Source organism: Symphodus melops, assembly GCF_947650265.1.
Source record: "Symphodus melops genome assembly, chromosome: 5".
Taxonomy (NCBI): domain Eukaryota; kingdom Metazoa; phylum Chordata; class Actinopteri; order Labriformes; family Labridae; genus Symphodus; species Symphodus melops.
This window is the reverse complement of record NC_136695.1, coordinates 15,495,662-15,516,937: the sequence shown is the minus strand read 5'-3', so window position 1 is coordinate 15,516,937 and position 21,276 is coordinate 15,495,662. Positions and strand designations below refer to the sequence as shown.

At 39.7% G+C, this 21,276-nt stretch overlaps 1 protein-coding gene across 1 annotated transcript in view; it reads left to right on the top strand.

The window, feature by feature from the left end:
- The window catches only part of LOC306824715 (uncharacterized protein), a 105,556-nt gene extending 87,964 nt beyond the window's left edge, over positions 1-17,592 (top strand). Inside the window, exons 6-7 of the mRNA XM_079344986.1 lie at positions 8,278-8,332; positions 16,028-17,592. Coding sequence (XP_079201112.1) covers positions 8,278-8,318 — 41 coding nt within the window. The 3' untranslated portion in view covers positions 8,319-8,332; positions 16,028-17,592. The remainder of the gene's footprint in view (positions 1-8,277; positions 8,333-16,027) is intronic.
- The last annotated feature ends 3,684 nt before the right edge of the window (positions 17,593-21,276 follow it).

The window sequence follows — 21,276 nt, the reverse complement described above, 5'->3', positions numbered from 1 at the left end:
CCAAACTATGGTAGATACATGCTTCAACATGCTTTACAAGTACAAGACAAGTATGAAGTTGCTAACAATGAAAACTCCTCAGATAAACCTTACAATTTACAGGTAGTCTGGGCTGTTTTTATTTGTCACTTCGACCTGAAGTTTCAAGATCATTTTTTTCTTGCTGAATGTGCGTACTGTAATTCATGGGAATAATTTATGCATGTTGGTCAGTTACAATTAAAGACAGATTCCAGACTGTTTAAGTGCTGTCCTTGGCTGATGTAATGCTCCCACTTTGAAACAACTCTATTTAAACCTATATATAAAACTGTTTAAGAATATTTGCTTTACATATGTGACTTTAAGCCTGAACAAATCTTAGTCTGGGATTGATGAATGAAATGAATTCATGACTTTTCCAAGGGACCTCCATCCCCCAGTGGTTGGGCTCCAAACAAGGCTCTGCTGTGTTCATCCAAGCAGCCCATCCTCTCTCACCTGTGCAAATTACCCTGTGTAAACAGACTGGATCACTGGAGCTTCATGTGGTTAGCCACTTCCCTCACTGGGACAGGCGCTACTCAGGAGAAATAAGACGCTTCCTGTTCACTGAGGGCAAGACATACCCAACTGTAACCTACTGTACTGTTTTCAAGGAGGAAGGGTGGATTTTTATCTTTTTAGGACATGCAATATTCAACACAGCGTGTTCACTAAGACTTCTTTACAAACTGGTTTTCACTGTTTGGATTTATTCAAAACATGCACATGCACAGTTCACATGCTAAAATAATACCTGATAATTAAAGAATAAATATTGCCCAGAATGCATTAACTTCAAATACTGGACATGATGAAGGCGTGTTGTACAGTCAGTAATGGAAAACAGTTTTATTAATGCAATAATAGGCATTTCACACTTATCTTGAAGTCATATTTTCCATAATTTAAGTCACGAGCATTTGTATTTCTTTTGTGCAATTTGCTCTTTGTTTAATTATTCCAAACATAACTTTATCTTATGCAAATATGTAGCATGAAGGCTAAATGCAAAACTGAATAGAGTGGTTATCCTAATGGTTTTTGGCAGCATCAAGCAGCTCAAAGGTTCATTATGACAGTCGGTCTGTTGGCCAGAGAGTTCTCAAAATTTTGTTTAACCACAGTTTTCATCTTCAAGTGCATGTCAAGGTCAAGGGCATGTACTGTATGTAACTTTGTATTTCTGGTGTTCATGAAAAATGGCTGAAAAGAAAGTAGATCAGTTTGTAGGGACTTGGGTTGAAAAAAAACAAAAACACAGAGGGGAACCGGTTCAATTTGGGTTGGTGCCAGGTCATTTCCTGAGTACTGACGAGGAGCCCTTGAGCAAGGCACTGAACCCCCCAAAAAGTGGCATTGCTCTTCCTGTGTAGCATTGTGTCTGACAACTCTCCATTGATGCATCTCCAAAGGTGCTTTTTGTGCGTGTGTGTTGTTTGGGCCCATGTGTGTGAGAAACATTGTGTCTCAATAACAGATTATAAAACAGAATTGTCCCTCATGTGTACATGGCTGCAGCTATTATGAATTTGTACTTCTTTGTGTAAAAAAAAACAAAAAAAAAAACACTGTCAGTAGTAGTGTTCCATTTGATACTATTTAAGCATGTTTTTAAAATAAAATGCTTTAGAACTCCTCTGGATTTCTGAAGATCCAAAATAAATCTGGTTGTAAAAACATTAACAACTTCATTTAAAGGTGAGAATAGTCAAAAATCAGCTCTAGATGTTAGTAAATACATCGACTGCTCTTCCGCTTATCGGTCAGATGGATCCTTTTGGAAATATTTTGAGAAATTGCTGTGTTTTAAATGGGTTAATATGATATCTAATTTTGCTAAAAACAATTATATTGTACACTACACAATATGCATGTGGTGGTATCTGATCTCCATGACAGCTTACTCAGAAACTGGATTCTACTGATCTCTCATGCATGTTGGACAGCTGGGGTAAATGTTTCATCACACATGTTAAAAATACACTCACATCATAAAGAGAGATTTACAAATATATATATTAATTTTTATATAATGCAGTAAGTATGGCATCAATTATGAAAAATCAATCAAATATTTACCGGACAATGAAATATTAAAGGCTGTATCAACATTTAAAGTGTATGAGTCAGTGAGATCATAAATACACAATGAGGCGGAGCCACAAGAATAATGATGTGATATGAATTAGTGCTTTGGAAGGATTTATCAATGAATATATATTTAACTGGTTTGTAAAGGTACACATTTCGAACACTGCTTGTGTGTGTGTGTGTGTGTGTGTGTGTGTGTGTGTGTGTGTGTGTGTGTGTGTGTGTGTGTGATAAAGAAGCATTCCAGCCAGGGTGGAGGCATGTCCTGGCTAATCCACAGGCCAAAACACACAGGCACTTAAGTTTCCATGACCTCAACTCCATGCTGTTTGAAAACACACACACACACACACACACACACACACACACACACACACACACACACACACACACACACACACACACACACACACACACACACACACACACACACACACACACACACACACACACACACACACACACACACACACACACACACACACACACACACACACACACTGCTTCTTCCTCTCTTTTTAATCGGATTTTCTTCTCTCCTGCCGTCTTTCATCTTGTCTCCTCTCTGAATTGCAACATTTTGTCAATTACCATTTAGTTCATTGTTAAACCACAGAGGAAAAGCACGGTGTGTTCTGTGATACCACAGGAGTTCTGCCTTCGTCAGAACAATTACGTCAATTAGCTCACATTTAAATGGTTTGCAGAGTGGAGCAGCCAGACTAATAACAGTCCAATGAAGTGACAACCAACCAATTAATCTCACTCTAATTGCTCAGTAGGTGCAGTCAATCACTCATAACCTCCATCTCTCTCTTTTCTTTCTGCACTTGTTCAATGCTCAGCGGCCTGACTCGCCACCTGTCAATCAAACATGAATTTGCCCCGCCGCCCCTCGAGAGATGTAGGGGCATTCCAGTGTGTTGACATCATGGATGACTTGCGAGTCAGCATATTTGACTTCTAACATAACAGTGAGAAAAAACTGTGTTGACAGTAAGAATCACTTTAAAGTGGGGAAACTACACATGAGAATGTTTATTTTTCAAGCAATGGGGAGGATTTTACTTTTAGACAAACAGTGGTCTGTTCGGAAAAAAAACTCATCCTGTTGCTTTGCACTCATTTAAACACTAAAAGCATGCGAGCAGCCGAGATAAATCAACACAGACAAACAGCTCCCTCTCCCAGACTGACTGATGATGGATTGCAGGATCACTGTGCCACATCTTAGAGTCTTTTAACTTATACTTTCACAAGCTCAGATGTTATGATTATATGTCATGTGAAATTTACAGTATCCATGGCTTTCTGCATCTGGCCATTGCAACTTTTGCACACGTGGAATAAGAAACTATACAGCCCAGGACATTCATCCACTGCAAGTGCATACAACATTTGCAACTTGCAACAAACAGCAGTCATATGATCTCAAAGTCATTGATACTACTTGAGAAGATAGCTTGTAACCTTCTTTAGACTTACCCTTCCTAGCTAGTTGGAAATAATATTTTCAATCACAGTTTACAAAAGTTGAACGGCTAATGAAAAACTTTCAAAGACAAAGTTAGGTTATGGTTCAAAAAAGCAGAGCCGGCTCAAAATTCAGAAACAGAGGTGTTCTAAAGAATAATATATATTTTCCTGACTGGCTTTTTTTTTTTTTTACTATAACAGAATGCATCACTCATGAAGTATAAATAAGTTTGTATAAGTTCATGTGTCAATTTTAAACACACAGAATGTAAAATCCGCCGTCAGGGGGCTTTCAATCAAAACAATATCAAAATGATGTCGAGGCTGAAGGAGAATCATGGGAGTTCTCTCTGCTACTCCCCTCCGGTGAGAACAAACTCTGTGGCGTCTGTAGTTAACACACACAGGCGAAACAGATCTGAGAAAGACCAATTACCGACGATGCATCCAAGTGTAATTTGCATGACCTTTTTATCACTGAGGCACATACAGCAACAGTACAGCAGCTTTTAGTAGCAGCTTCCGCTTCCTTATGCAGCTGTTGTAACATCTGATGTTTCCAGGGCAACGATAAACATTTTATGTCTAACATGGCGGCTCATCATGCCGGATTGCCGCAACATGACATGTCCAATTACAATTATGAAATTATGGATTTCTCTGACTCGACAAAAAAATAAAATAAAATTGGCTGGGTCAACTCTTGATTAATTTAGATATTTGAATGTAAACATTGTTGTAAATACATTGAATCTGCAAGAACTTCTTCAATTAAAAAGGGCTGTTTCTATAGCTACACTTCCACATTGGAGTTGAACCCTCCATTTTTTTGAAAAATTCCTTCAACTGAAAGATGTCTCATTCCTGTGAGACTATATACCATTAATTAACACTCTATCCTGTGAATCATCACTGCCACCTCCACTAAGCCATCCGTCAGATTCCCAACATCTGCCACGGGCACAGGTGAGAGAGCATGTTTCTCTGTCCTTGCTGAAAGAATATGTTGTGAATTACCAGAACAAAATGTAATCTGAACAGAAAAGGGAGTAACGCAAGTAACGCGGAATGCACTAAACATATCATGCAGCCATGTAATTATTGTCTTATATGTCATGCTGTCAACGCGTTGATTTTTTTAAACTTCAAAGTTGCTCTCACCACATATATCTGTCAGCTGAAAAGTCAAGTCAAAGTTGCAGTGATTCAGATCAACATTTTCATTAACTCATAAAATGACATTCATTACATTAAAGACAGATTTAATTTGACAGAAATCCAAAGTGATTATTGGAAATCTGCAGTGTCATGAGTACATGTGGTGTCGCCTTATTTTGCCACCATTACTCCGCCCCCCCCCCCATCTCCCAATGTTTTTAATTGTTTCTCAACCAATGTGCTTGTTCCCTTTTTCATTCTGGTTCCCACCACTAATTAGGAATTGGATTTAAATGGTGATGACTTTAGTGCAGGATCAGAACACACCCAGCTATTATGAAAAACCCAGGGACCCATAATGTGGTGTGGGCTTGTCTGCTAAAACTCTGGGGTGGAGCGACGTCATGGGTGGGGGGGAGCTGGTGACTGTTTCTTGCTCTTTGAATCTTTAATCATGTCCGCTCTCGTGAGGTTTCCTTCTCCAAATGTGAAAATAGTTTTGGTTAATTTTCTCTGCATTACACCTTTGATTCTCCCCATTTAGTCTCACCTTTGTCTATACCCTCCATCAATTTTCACACACTCTCTCTCCCTCCCACTCTCTCTCGCCACAATAAGACCCGATATGAACTTTTGACAGGAGCTGAAATCTTTGTTTAATTGCCAGTGTGACTGTGAATACTGTCATAAATCTCATGCTGTAATGCCTTCGCGATGCCTCAGGCCTTGCAATCAGACACAAATGCACACCATCTCTTTCTCACTTTCTCCCACTTCTACGTCTCACTTTTCCCTCCCCTACACCCAAAACACATGCACAATCGCACACAGAGACGTGACGTGTGAGAACGAGGGCCTTTGAGGTTGTTTTTGTGCTCACATCAAGACACAGCAGCTCCAGTGTTTGTTTGCAATTTCCACTGGCTCCGGTCCACTCCACCAAACCCATGGGAATTTGTAGATCAGCATCTTCTCAAAAAGCTCCTGGGCGTCAAAAAGTAGAACTGAGCAGAGACAGAGTGCAATGAGTGCAGCGAGGCCGTTATTTCTTTGTGGTATTTCTGATGTGTTCTGTATAACAGGGTTTATAGGCCAGTGGAGGGTGACAGAAAAACAGCAGGGCAAGTCAAGTGGCGACATAATTTAAGGGACAGTGCGCCACTAAATTACCAGACAATACTGGAGAAAGGAGTCCTGTCTGCATGTTATACACATAACTTCTTAGAAAGGTAATTGTGATTTTTGTCAGAGATGTCAGCAAAACAGATTTGGTTGCATTATTCGTACCTGAAGATAGAATAGCCCTATATTAATTTAACTTCAACAAGTAAGTGACAAATTTAAAGCGGTGACATGTGCTCCTAGAATAGAAGTAAGTAGCCAGCTACAGGACAATGCCAGCAGCTTTGTTTGTGTAAAACTGATAGTATGTATTTTCATGGATTCATTCATCTTTTAATTGTGTCAACCATGTGAGAGTAATTATTTTAGGTTTGTGAAGATGTAATACATACACGTGTAAGAGATCTTATTACAGTAGCAGCAGAGTTATATTTCACCCAGCGCCAAGTGTCTGTTGTTGTCTGAGAGATTTAGCTTAATGTACTGTAGATGTTTGACATTTGAGCCAAGGAGATGAGCTCTTCATGCCTTATACAGAGTCAGGTATTTGTGGGCTGTCTCCACACTGTGGAGAAGAATACTTTGGCCAGTGATTGCAGAGTCCTGGTCCAGCATGTCAACTATTGCGAGATCCACCAGTGGACAGTGACTGCGGAGTCCTGGTCCACTAGCATGTAAGATTCTGAGCAGCATGCCAGTAACTGCAAGGTTCTGGTCATCAGGCATGTCTGAGCTATTGTCTGTTATGTTATTATGTTATTTGACCATGGCTAAATAAATCTAAGATGATCCACAAGTCTGTTTGATAATGTCCTCCTCATTCATTCAACACAGATATAGAAACGCCCACCTTACAAAAGCTCAACCTCACATCATATATGGGAGACCCTTAGACTTGAATACATTTCACTTCTCACCATGATTAGTATAACTTTCTGAAAATCACTTGTACTTGATGATTTCCAATCTCTCTCTCTCTCTCTCTTTTATAGCTATTTTTGACTATACATTCATCAAATCATTTATCATTCATTGGATAATATGAGACAAATAACTTTATTGTAATTGACAATGAGATGAATCCTTGATGGTAGGAAAATTGAGTACAGGCCTTCCTTTTCTTGCCCTGCATTGAATGAATCTAAAAAAAATTTAAATACATAAATTCACATTACCCGAACATGGTAAGCTCTAGTTTTATGTAATTGCTCTTACTTATGTAACATGTTTGCTGTTGCGTGTTGCTCTGTATGACTACAGCTTCTGTGTTAATATTCAGAATACTGCCTGCAGGGATGTTTGTAATCAACATATGAAGCTCCAGTACGCTTATTAAAGAAAGTGAGACAGGACTTATGCGTTTTTTATTTTTTTTTATTTGCATTGCTCGAGGTAGTTTGGTAGAAGTTAAAACTTGAGGCTGCTGCACATTAACACTTCTATCAGGAAGTGTATAGCTAACATTGTGTATTGTGGTAAAAGTGTGCAACATCCTCATTTGAAACCTAAATGGTGGAAATGACAGGTGGAGTTTTTAAGGTCAATGCTGTCACTTAGCCTTCTCATGCACGCTCTCACACCTACACTACAGAGGAAAGAACACATGTCTGACAATAAGTGACATTACTGTTTGTATTTGTTGCAGCAAGTGGCATTGAGAATCCCTAAAATAAGGTGTAGGGAATCCACAAAAATGTTTTTTGTGACAATGAGAAACAACAACAGAGCAGTACAGTAGCAGAGCATGACATGTTTAACACCTTGGGGAACTGACTGCTGTAACTGCTGAGTTTGCGTGTCATCTGTCTGTAAACACACACGCAACACCATCCCTGTCATAGATAATCTTGGATACTTGGGTGACGCAGGCTACTGCAAGTTACTGGGAGAATGTATTCCTGTTATCAGGGGTCCTTCTTCCTCCTGCTGGTTAACACTTCGGTGAGAAAATTTTGTGTCAACTTTGGTGCCCCCTGTGGACAACTTTAACACCAACTGAAGAATCAAAGTGTGAAAAAATGAATACATTAAAAAACAAATCTCTCTCTCTCTCTCTCTCTCTCTCTCTATATATATATATATATATATATATATATATATATATATTATATCATTTCTTGTTCCATGTTTTTTAATAGTACCTTAAATATTGCAGAGAAACTATTTTGCAAAGTAATTTTTCGGTATCAGAACAGAAAACTGTGACTTTTACATTTGTCAGATACAATCTGTGGATAATTCCAAACAGACACATGCATAAACCCTTTAAAATGACTAACAAAGTCCTGGCACATTAAGTCATCCAGTTCAAGAGTAGAGTCACTCTTTATTATCCTGACGGAAATCTGAAACTGTACATGTAACTGAAGAAGGTATGCATGTAAACAAAGTTTCTTTTTCTTTCAGATGTGTCAGACAGAGTCAGAAGGGAAGTTCACCTGGTCTAGACAGGATTGTCAGGGTAAGTGTTCCCTTCTCTCTTTGTCTTCCACAGTATAATATGTCAGTACAAAGACTGTCTTTGCTCATCTATCTGTTTTCTCTTATTCTTTTTTTTGGTTTGCAGCTGTTTTTCCCTCTCTTTGTCTGTTTCTTCACCTCTCTCTGTCTCTGTGCTCCTACAGCTGATTACATGAATAATTTACAGCATGTAAATCCTCAGCAGCTGCTTGCTGTTTACTGTTTTGCCCTCCTTGTTCTCTTTCAGGTTAAAATGGAAGGATTTTTTTTTTTTTATCTCAACCTTGTCACCTCTCTCTCTCCCCCCCTCTCCCTCCCTCTCTTCCTGTTTCTGTGCCTGGGGTTAAGCTCTCTCTGTCTTTCTGTCTCCTTGCGCTCTCTCTTTCTCTCTAATTACACAGCTCTCAGTTGCAGCCCTGTGTCTTCCCATGGGTTTGTGTGTCCTCATGTAAGGACAGCCTGGATGGCACTTTGTTTTTAAAGAGAGGAATCTGATCATTTGCAAGTCCACAGCTGTTTGTTTGTGCGAATGTGGATCTGATTCTTTCACTACAGTTGACTGGTACAGACCGTTACTGGATTGTTTCTGATCCTTGCAGTCAAGACTCAGGGACTAACATGTTGATTATCATTCTGCAGCAGCTGTTCCTTCGGTGTGACTGGAACTCACTGCTGGTTCAAAATGCTTTAAAACGAATCTCAAACTGTGCTGTCAAATTAGTTTTTCTCTTTTCTTCTTTGGTTCCTTCAATCAAGTCCCTAGGTTGGACTCCAAGCATATTTTTCATCTACATTTGAAGTAATTTCATGTTGAAAAGAAAGACAAAGTTAATGGTTCCACACATGAAATTGTATTTTTTTTTTTCTTTTTTAAAGCACAAGGCTAATTCAAGTTTTTTTTTTTTTTTAAAAGGCAACGGAAGGGAAATATTACCTTTGGCTCTGTTAAATAATTTCTTTTCCTCCCATTCAGCTCCCATTGTTGGAAGCCAGGGCCGATCTGTCGAATATTACTGCTAATCTAACTTCAAAGGGTTGCAGTCATGTTAAAGCACTTTTTAATTGTGATAAGGCATACGCTTTCATGCCTAAACCCTTCTCCTCTGTTAGTCCAGACAGAACCCATAAATATTGAGGCCCCCTTTTCATTGGCAATTAAAATTAGAATTGGTCACATTTTTCACCGTCAGCCATTTCCTTTGCACACAAAGACGTGCAGACCACACACACACACACACACACACACACACACACACACACACACACACACACACACACACACACACACACACACACACACACACACACACACACACACACACACACACACACACACACACACACACACACACACACACACACACACACACACACACACACACAGATGCATACAGACACGCTGAGGGAGTCATTGCCACATGTGTGAACCCAGAAGCACATATATTATACATAGTGATTTGTTGGTCAAAGTTAATAACATTTATTGCAAAAACGCTGCGTTGATTTCCTTTGGATATCATTACATCTGCTAACCTCCAAGTGCTCAAAGGCTTTGCTCTTTTTTTTTTTTTTTGCTGCTCTGGCAGGCTGATGATTCACCGCAGGCTTCCCTGTTGTCCCAATGACACATGAGATGCTGGCTGCGCCGTATTGTCCAGAGATAACACAATAAGATGATTCTTGAGTGAATCACTTGCACAGTAGTGCTTCGGTCAAGGAACATTCTTGAAGCTTTGATATGCACACACTATTTGGAGGCAGTGGAGCGGAAAAATGCAAGTCTGTCGTGACAAATTCAATTTGAACAACACTGCATTGTACAGAACAAGTGCCGCATGAAAATGCCTTGTTGGTGTCAGTTTGTTGGATAAACTGTCAATCTTACAGCCTCGAAATGATTTTTTTGAGTTGTCCTAGCTCGACAGTCTGAGCTATGGGAAAGAGCGTATCTTGAAATGTTCTCGGGAGAATAAAATGACAAGACTGATATCACTTTCATACATGACACTTTCTCGCAATTTAGGTGTTTTCTTTTTTTTTTTCTCGGAGACACTGACATTAGTGTGAACAGCTCCCAAGTGTGGAGAATGAACTGATTTTGTCAATGCATACATTTGACAATGACAGTGTCCCACTATATTGTATGTAAAAAGAGCCCTTTTTGCTAGTGGCTTATTTTCGAGCAAATAGTTAAATGGCAAACAAGCCAAAGACTACCAGGACTATCATTTCACCCAAAATCAAGTTGTCTAAGTTAAGTACCACTATGTTGTTAATTTCAGAAGCTGTCCTCTAGCTCAGGGCTTCCCAAATGTATCAACCTGAAACCTACAATATAACAGTGGTATATTGTCCCTCAACATTGTCCTTCTACATTGTCCCTATTGTGCCTTTACATTGCAGCTATTATTAGTCCAATCTAAACAATGGCATGAGAAGAACACGCCACATCCCAAACACTGTTATATTATGTGTAATTTATTGTAATATATGCTAGAAGTAGAAAAAAGCAATCTCTTGAACTACTTTTAATAAATATTTTCACAATAATGGATAAAATATGCAATTTTTTTTAAACACCATTTTTTTGGAAGTAATCTTGTGACCCCTCTCTTCTTTGGGAGTCAACACTCTGGCTTATTGTTTTAATATAGTGCTAAAGCCATGTGACGCGGATCAGTAGCTGCTTATGTAAAAACGTGTGACATCATAGGGTGCAATTTACAAGTTAAGTACATTAACGCTACCGGTTCAGGTACTTAAACAGTCAGAACTTTTTTTCTGGAAAATGTATCTGGATCTTTTTTTGGCCATTGGAAAGCCTTACACATGCAAAAGTGACACTTGAAGGATACCCAGATATTCATGTTCTGAAGCACTGGAAAAAATAACCAAGCTGCCATACTTGATAAGTTTGGAGCGAGACTGTGGCATGCTGGCATAAAGCAAATGGTTTCATTAATCCCAATTTTCGAGGCTCATCATTTCCACGTCAGCTCTAACCTCACTGCAGTAGCTCTAACACTTTCCCACAGCATAAAATTACACTGCAGTCAATACCTTTCAGAAATAGTGCAAACTGTCCAATGTAGTGAGTTTGTACCTTAGTTCCTTGAAGTAGCATTTGTTCCTAGGTTTTAAACTATTAGCGATGGTGGAGAAATAGAAGAAGACGAGGTTGGTTCCCCCTCACTTCAGCTCACTGCATCGTGCCTTTAACACTGCAGTCTGTCTCAGTATTGAGTTCTGGCTGACATGTTCTGGCTAGGCTCACTGCTTGTTTTTGCAGACTGAGCCAAACAAGTGCATGTGCTAATGTGTGTCTGTCTCTGTGCACGCCTGTCTGTGTTGCTGCAAGATCTGTTTGCTTGTGTGTGAACACATGACTGTGTGTTCTAGCCCTGCATGACCTGATTGTGTGTCTATATATCCTTACTTACCGTAAGTTAGGGTTTTGTTTTTGTTTTTTTCATTATTTTTTTCTTTTTTTTTTTTTTTTGGGGGGGGGGGGGGGTTGTTGTGCAGAATGGCCTCATTACCCAGGTGTTAACCCCCAACCACAGGAAGAGCTTGTCAGTGACGACGACTGTCTGCCGACAAACATTGCCTGAGGGACAGAAAACCAGGAAGGCAGAGAGGGAGGAGAAATCATTGAAACAGCTTGTGCATTTTTTTAACTGTGTTCTATCCATTTGTCTGTCTGTCTGTCTGTCTGTCTGTCTGTCTGTCTGTCTGTCTGTCTGTCTGTCTGTCTGTCTGTCTGTCTGTCTGTCTGTCTGTCTGTCTGTCTGTCTGTCTGTCTGTCTGTCTGTCTGTCTGTCTGCCTGCCTGCCTGCCTGCCTGCCTGCCTGCCTGCCTGTCTGTCTTTCTGTCTGTCTGTCTGTCTGGATGGATGTGTCACTCAAAGCCCTACCGGCAGGTCATTGGGTTTCTCTTCCCTCTGCCAGTGGAGGGAGAGGAGTAGGGCGGAATGGAAGAAGGGAAGAGAACGAAGAAAAAGAGAGGAGAGGAGACATGCAAGCTGTTGACAGGGATTTATGAGCTGATAGTGTCAGACTGCAAGCACAACAACAGTCTCCCTGTCTCTGCCTGTCTGCTCATACAGGGAGAGACACATACTGACAGAAAAAAATGGTTGGTGTGTGTGTGTGTGTGGGGTGTGTGTGTGGGGGGGGAATGAGGCAGCACAATGAGGAGAGAGAGAGCGAAAGAGCAAACGAGGATAGAGATACATAGGAGGTAGAAAAAGAAGAGGGTAAGTGAGGGAAATGCAGACTGCAGAATATTATTTGAGTTCTTTCACGATTTCCTTCACCCCCCCCCCCCCCCCCCCCCCCCCCCCCCCCTTCCCTTGTGTTGACACTTCAACAACATGGTTATCTGAGCTGACTTGATTGTTGTTTTAATGGATGGATTTTTTGCTTGTTTGGCCTAATGTGAGTGAGAAACCATGTGTTCAGCTTACAGAAACGGCTGGAGTTCATTTCATGTCAGCACACAGACAATGGCAAGGACTGTACTCAGATGGCCCCACGCACACTCTGGACAATGACCTCCACCATGTCTGTGTCACATTAATATTGTCAGCATGTTGAAGAGAGCTCGTTTGATCAGAACATTACAGTGATGTGCGGAACAATTGTTCATTCTTAACAACTGTGCAAGAATAAACAAGCTATTGATACCTTTCAGCACTTAGGACAATTCTTCTTTGTGGTCATGTTTGTCTCTTTTTTCTCAGTGTGTGTTTGAGTATTCATGGTGAGTCACTACCCGAATGTTCACTGTTCGATGACACACGCTGATATAGTTGGAGTGTCTGTCTGACATTTGAGAGGCACAGTCTGGAGGGTTGTCTGGTCTAATTGCTGTTCTCAGCATAAATCTATTATATCTGATACTATTTATATTGGATGACTTAGACACACACACAGACACACAGACACACAGACACACACACACACACACACACACACACACACACAAACGTGTTGATTCTCCTCCTGAAGAACCCTAAAGTTTTATGGGATTAGGTGTACGTGTTACAAAACATTTTTCACCCTGACTTTATCTAGAGTTTCGCCTACCAGATCAATATACCGTAAATTCCGTACTATTGAGCGCACCTGGATATAAGCCGCAGCGGCTAAAAATAAGTAAATAAATGTATTTGTACATATATAAGCCGCACTTGATTATAAGCCGCAGGTGTCCACGCTATAACAAGAGCTATTTACACAGACGTAGGCTACCGGTAACATCCGCAAATACTGTAGCGTCCATACGGACGTTAAAGGACGACGAGAGCGTTCAAATAATAACTTAATAACCCGATCACTGTCGGCCGTGACCACGCCGTTTACAGCAGAGAGCAACACATAACTTGCCGTAACAATCCAACTCTCTCCCCCAGCGTTCCCTCATACAGCCACTCAACACGTTCTCGCTGGTGCATTCACTGACTCTCCACATAATCGGAATTATGAACACATTATCAACTACTGACTTTACAACATGAACCGTTACAATACGAAGCCTAGCCGACGGTGTCTGTAACACGGCTGATGAAAAAGATTACCGTAATACATTTCACAAGAAAAAGTCCATCCATTCACTGCCTCAGAATGACTTCATTACTCACTTCCTCAGTCTCTGTTGTCGCTGTCAGTGTCATCTTAACGTGCAGCAGCTCTGTTAGCTTCTTTGACAGCCAGGTCGATCGCCTTTAACTTGAAAGCTGCATCATATGTATTTCTCCGTGTGTTTTCCATCATGAGGGTGCGTGCATGAAGCGCAAAATGACTGATATTAAGATCCGACGTGACGAAGTCAAATGTTTTTGCGGCAGAAGCTCATTGTCCCCCATAAAAAATCCATGCATTAGCCGCACCGGAGTAGAAGCCGCAGTGCTCGAAGTGTGAGAAAAAAGTAGCGGCTTATAGTCCGGAATTTACGGTATATTTTTTTTTTCTTTCCAGAAAGTCTGAGTAAGCTAACATGAGAATACAGCTGGATATAATCAGGAAAGTTCACCTCCAGCGAGTGGGAGGAGGTGGTGACATTTATTTCCTGCGGTTGGGCGCACAGAACAGCATGCATGCATACATGCGACCGGTACGATCTCTGTTGGAGTAATGAAACTGTTTCTACGTTCTTCTCCGCTCTCCACGTAGCGCTGATATAAAGGCAAATATTCTCAAGATAGCGTCGTAAAAGGGACTCCTGTTGCTTCGTCCACCTATTCTCTTGAAAGTTTACCTTAACGTTTGCCTCAGGAGAACGCCCGCACTCCCTCCTGACCAACAGGCAGAGTCTTCTGCTCTGAGGTGTGAACAGCCAAATCAGGATATTCAGGATTGCATATGTGAAAACAGCTACAGACAAGTGAACAATTATACCCAGACACAAACACTTCCGATACCCAAAATGTCCCATCAATCTTCAGATTCAGCATTTTAATGCAGAATCTGTTAAAGATGAGCAGAAATGTTAAGTTAGAGGGACAGAATTACAACATCATGCAGAATGGTTAGGGATTTGCGTGAACTGTTGGAACTTCCTGAGCAACTTCCTGTATGGACTAAATACCGTATCGAATGAAAAGATAAATGTATATCATAATCCTAATTTTATCGATTGCTCCTTAAAGTTGCCTGAGAGTAAACATACGACATGCGTATTGACATCCAGCCTCTTTTGACTGGACTGGAGCTTTAAATCTGGATATTATATAATGCTGTCTAAAATACCCTCCCCTGTTAAATCTGATGATTGTCATAATAACAGAGCCCCAGATGTTAAGTCTGCTCGACTGACAAGTTGGGAGACAGACAGCCTGACAGTGCAGAGCATGCAGAGAGCCCGAGGATAATACTTCTTGTGATTTTATATGTCAGATCCTGTTTAATGATATAGTATTAAAGAGTGATGATTTATGAGAGCTTTTCAGTTCACATAGACGCAAGGGTTTAGCTCACTCTCTAACATGCTGAGTAATTATCTCGTGTTGAGCTTCCCAGAATAGCGAACACCATTATGTTTTCGGAACCCCTGTCTACAAAGGCCGAAGTCTGTAGTTAAGAGCACTTGCGATGTCATAAAAGTCAGTAACTGTTATTTATAAAGTAATGTCATCACGAGGGACGTTCAAGCAGATTCACAAAGATGCAGATTATGAGAAAGGCATAGTTCACCCCTCTGTGTAAGACTTTCAGTCAAGGATGAGCGTTGCAGCAGGCTAAAGATGACATTCAAGCTCGCGTTTGGTTGTTTGGCGTTCAAACTGAATCAGTGTAAAGAGCAGCACAACCTCGAAAGTCCTGTGAAGCTCCAAGACTCGTGAGACTCGAAAGCTTTATTTTCAAAGAAATGTTTTTGTCTCTCTAACCATCAATGTCTAAAACATTTTACCATTATATCAGAGGCTCAAAGCCTTCATCCTTCCACAAATATCCTTCTATTTGAACAGGAAATAGTTTACATAAGGTGCACATAATAACAACATGATGTCTCACTGGAACTTAAGTGTGCAAAATTGCATCATCTAATGGGTCGCCATATCTGCACTGAACGGCTTTCCTCAGACATATAAGCGTTGTTTCTCTTCCCCCCCCCCAAAACATGTGCTACTTTAATCCATGCTGTTGACTTTGATTCATCTTTGCTAATGTACTCTTTGTGTGTGTTTACTTTGCAGATCTAAAACGAATGTGTCACATAGTGACAATAAAGATGAAGATGGTTCTGGCTTGTGGGAGACATTCTATCAAAACATGGAGGAAATTCATCTTTTCGGCACTTGTTTAGTAGATTAAATTTTTCATTTTTTATTATTTTATTTTTTTATGTATTTGTCAAATAAAAGGTCCGAACAAATGTGTGTGTCATCGCTACCAATGTACAACTCCTTCGAATTGTTACTCAAGTGTTTAATTTTGAACATTAGTCAAATATGCAGTCACCAAGGGGCTCGGATGTTACTGTTTAACAGTTTTAATGAAGAAAACATTTAAAAAAATATGTTTTTAGTGACGTGTGGTGAAAATCCTGATAAACTCGCTGGAAAGACTTTCACATTTTTTTTCCAAATATTACAAGTTAGGATCCACAATAATGACCTCTTTGTTATTTTGCATTTGGAACCACGGCTTTCTTTGTACAGTAAGACAAGTGACCGATTCTCGTTTGTGTTCACTAATACGTGAAAGCTTTTGCCCTTTATTCGCTGTGAGCTTCTTGTTCTGTAGCTCTGCATGCTCTTCTTTCTGCTTCTTAGACTTGAAACAACACGTGGTCAGCATATTACACATCTATGAATTCACATAGTTGCACAGCTTAACAGCTCTTCTGTCATGATAGGATACATATTCATGTACGGGCAGTGTATCTGTGAAGATGTAATGATCCTAGTTTGGTCACAGGCGAACAGAGACAACATTGAGAACATGTTCTCATACAATATGCAAAAACTCTGTGGGGGAATATTCCCACACTGTAGTGCTCTCATGTGGCAATGTATGCACAGTGTTTCACTTTTATCATTGCAACATAGATTATTAATGAATACTTTACTGTTCTCTGAAAATAAAGGCAATGTATTGTTGAATAAATAAAACCAATGGCTACTTAACATACTCATGAAAACATGGGACTCCACTTGTCACTGGAGAATCTACCAACAAAATCATTCAGTGAATAAAGGAACTTTTTATTCCCCACCAGAAGCTTTAAAGCTCTTTAAGTAGCTCAGAGTTGAGTGTTTGTTTTTTGAAGGGCACTTTGGTAGAAATGCTGGTGGCGACTTGAGATGTAAAGTGTCTCTTAACCATGCACACTATGTCTAGTTTGGCTCAGAGGACTAAAACTCACCCAAGATCCTGAAATGATGCTATAAATGAGAAAAAGAAAATAGAGGGTTTTTTTTCCTCTTCTTTGCATCCTACATATTTTCACTGAATCTGAAAGACCACTGTATAGAGTATTAGTGTTCTTATCCTACAGTACGTGAGTGATTTTATGTCTCACAGTAGATACTCTTCACATGCCGACTTCTAAAGTCCACACTTCCTCAATCCAGAGGAATCATTTCATTGATCGAAAACATTCAGCCTATAGTTACAAAAAAAGGCTACATATATAAAACTAAAAAGCTAACAATAGTTATTTAAAAAGCTTGCGATCATTTCACACCCTGTAGCATCAACTATTTTAAGCAGTTGTGGACAAAAATGAGGGCTAACCTGATCTTGAGAATCTGACACTTTGCACGACTTGTGTTTAGACATTCGCTATTACGTGTTTAACATTTGCAAATGACGATAAAGGAGAAATGCTCTTTCTTCAGTACAAAAGTAATAACTTGATGTGAAAAATAGAACATGTGTTGACTTTTAAATTGCCCTGGGAGAGGTCAAAGTAACAAAGAATGATATTTCTGATAGGCTTACTGACTTATGACGCGTCCTTTGACAATAATGTGTTTTGTTCTTCACAGGTTCAGTTTAGTCTGTAACAACTTACAAGTCAATAACTATGATGTTGTTGTTTTTTTCACAGAAAAGTTCTAACTTTATTTTCTTATTGTTTTTGTTTGTACTATGTTTTTACCATTTGCACTGTTTTTACCATTTTTTATTTCATTGTTTTTTTTTTAATTTGCTGTAAAGCACTTTGATTTTTTTGTATGGAAGATGCTTTATTAATAAAGCTTGCTAGATTGATTGAGTTCTTTTGACTGTTTGGTAAATTAATAAATAATAATAATATTAATAATAAATTATTGAACTTATCCTCACGGTCTATTAATGGTCAGGACTTCTGTGTGAGAACAACAAGTGTGACTGTTGTTGGAGAGCAACAGGACTGATCTTCTTGAGATACGATCGTGGAAATGTTTATGCTCAGTCATATTTCACATGTTCTACTTACTCTTCTTGATAAGTGGTTTGAATTCAAAATCATTTAAGGACCCTGAATATTTATGGTGTTTCATCTCTTAGCTGGTAGGATTTACTGAAACTCAAAAAAGAGAAAAGTCACTGCTAGTGTGGCTACAGAACAGTTTAACATGTGTGAGTGTGAAAACATACGTTCATGTTATGTGGAATATCCACAAATAGAAGCACTTGTCTGCAATAAACAGTTGTGAGGCCTCCCCCCCATATCTGCGTGTGGTTACTAACCCCAGCTACAGCAGTCAGACGTGGGCCCCCCTATGTTTCCCAAGGACGGTTTATCACACTTCCTCTGCCTCTGCTCGGGGCCCCCAGTCAGTCTGCCAGACAGGAAAATCAAAGACTGTGGGACATACCATTACAGTCCAAATGGTATATTGCACTGCACTATATTTTTATGATACACAACCTTAAAGGGGAACAAGTACATAGATAACAGGGAGGATGTCTCAGTCGAGTTTGACTTTCAAAGCCCTCGGAAGTGAATATTAACGTACACATAGGCTGGATTTAAAAGTCAGAATAAATGAAGGCCTACATGCATGTCTGTAAATGATATCTCATTAGAACTGTATGGAGAGGAAAAATATCTGATAAAGTATTGTTTTATACATTTCATTGGCTCTCTGTGGTTGAATCAAAATGCGATGTAAAGTGTTTTTTTTTCTTTCTGGTTTTTTTTTATTTCCTGGCACAGTTTATTAAACTTCCTGTGAGTCTTGCAGGCTTCACAGTTGTTTTAGAGAACACAGAGTATCAGCTTTTCCCAAGCATAAGAAACATCCCCTATGCGTTTAGTTCTGCTTGACATTTGACCTGCAGGCTTCAGTCTGGATCATACTTTCAGCTTGAAAAATACAAACCCCATGTTCATCCTCTCACTCTACTTTTCTGTAGATTAATTGACTCGACATCTCAGTCAGTGTGTTTCCTTGTTTCTGACTTATTAATGATGTTTGGTGAAGCAGCACATGTGTGACAGAATACCGAGTTCCATTGACGTAGTAAACATGTGCTCGACATACAGCACTTAATATTACTCTAACTAAAAGTAGGACAGAGTACATGTTGTAGATTAGCACAGCCTACTAATCCAACATGCTTCCCATAAAGTTTTCATCTGTATCGTGAGAAGAGAGCACGGCGTCTCATGAAACGTACTGTAAAGTTAAGGATATCAAAAAGTTTTATTTTTTTCTGTTATAATGGAGAAAAAAAAATACCACCACTCTTGTATACTTTCAAATATTTACAGTGAGCTCATCTCTCCCCACTGTCCATTTCGCCTCCATTTCTACCTCAGGTACAAGCCTTCTATTTTTCAAAACAACATTCAACAATAGACAATCTGACAAAGGCTGAAAAGTCAGGAAGGCTCTCTCATGCCATTAGAAAGTGAAGTCAAAATAAGCCATTTCCACCAATCTTTCCAACTTTTCGGGGGAAGTAATTTCATCAATCACAATAATTTCAGCACTTTGCAAGTGACTTAAAAGGCTTCTTTAAGTTTTCTAAGAGTCTGTCTCCTGAGATGTGTTGTTAGCTAGAGGTAACGCTAATTTTGACGAGCAGAAAATGAAAGTACCTACACTCCTTCCACTCAAAAAAGTGGCTCTGACATAGGCCCATACATAACAGGTTAAGCAAGGATGAGCAATCGGAGGTTTCAGGGGACAATTAAGGAGGAATTATTGTCATCAACGCTGCTTTGTGGTGTTTGGCACCTGTTACCCATCTCTGTAATTAATTGGACTTACGCTTAATTGGGCATTATGCTGTGAAATGCCACTACACATGTCATCTTCCACTTGTTAGCTCCCATGACAGCGATGGCTCCTGTTTTGTTTTCCCCTCCTGTGCATCTCAGCCAGGATGTGTTAGAGCCTGCCAGCCGTTAACCCTGCAGAGGAAGTGTGCAGGAAATGAGATCAGCCTTAAAGAGAGGTAACGCCTTAGCCACCGACACCAGACCAATAACTGTCACTCATTGCACCTGATGCTATGATACTAAAAATGTCGTGAAAAACAGGAAGGCCAGAATAGAACAGCATAGACAAATGGTATTCAGCAAGAGCACTAACGAAAAGAGCATGATACAGTATAGGAAAGTTGGTTAGAATGAAATACAAAAACAAGGGAGAAATTACAGAGAATAGACTAGACTAGAAAAACAAAACAGAGAAATCGAGTACAGAAGAGCAGACGAGAATAATGTGATACAAGAAAGCAGACAATTCACCTCAAAAGTCTGTCAAAATAAAAAGTGCTGTTGGAAAATCTGTCAGAGTTAAAAATATCTACTAAGGAGTTTGAATTCTGACACAGTATATGTAACTGTTACAGTATGTGAAATACATTTCCCTTTGAGCCCTTTCATAAAAAAAAGAAAAACAATAAAATTGAATAATATAGAAAAGCATTAAAAAAATCACAAACAAACAATTTAGACCAAAGCATCGCTGTCGAGACCAGAAGGAACAAAACAACCCCGCAGTGTGCAGACGAAAGAACGTTCAGTGCTGCATACAGCGAGAGAGGAGATTAAAGACAGAACAAGGACAGCACCAACCCCAACTAAATATCAGACACATTCTGTTTGAAAGACCAAAAAGATATCAATAGCTAAAAATACCAGCAGCATTCAGCCTAATTCAGGAGTGGTGAATCTGTGAAACTGTCACGATGGCCTACACACGTTCTCTTCACCATGATGAAAGACCACGTCTGTGACTTCAGTGAAGAAAGTAGGCCTGACAGCAGCGTGCGCACACGCCTGTCGCTGTGTGTAGGTTGTAAATATGTATACATATTGTATGCTTTTTTTTTTTTCTCCCCCCTTTGCTTTCTCCAAGACTGAAAAAAAAGAAGCACTATTTTTTTTATTTATTGAGACAGGAGGCTGGAAGAATGAGGAAACATTTCAAGTGCCAGCGATCACCTCTACCCAAAGGAAAAGGAACAATCTAACACTTCTGAACGCTGAAAAGTTTAG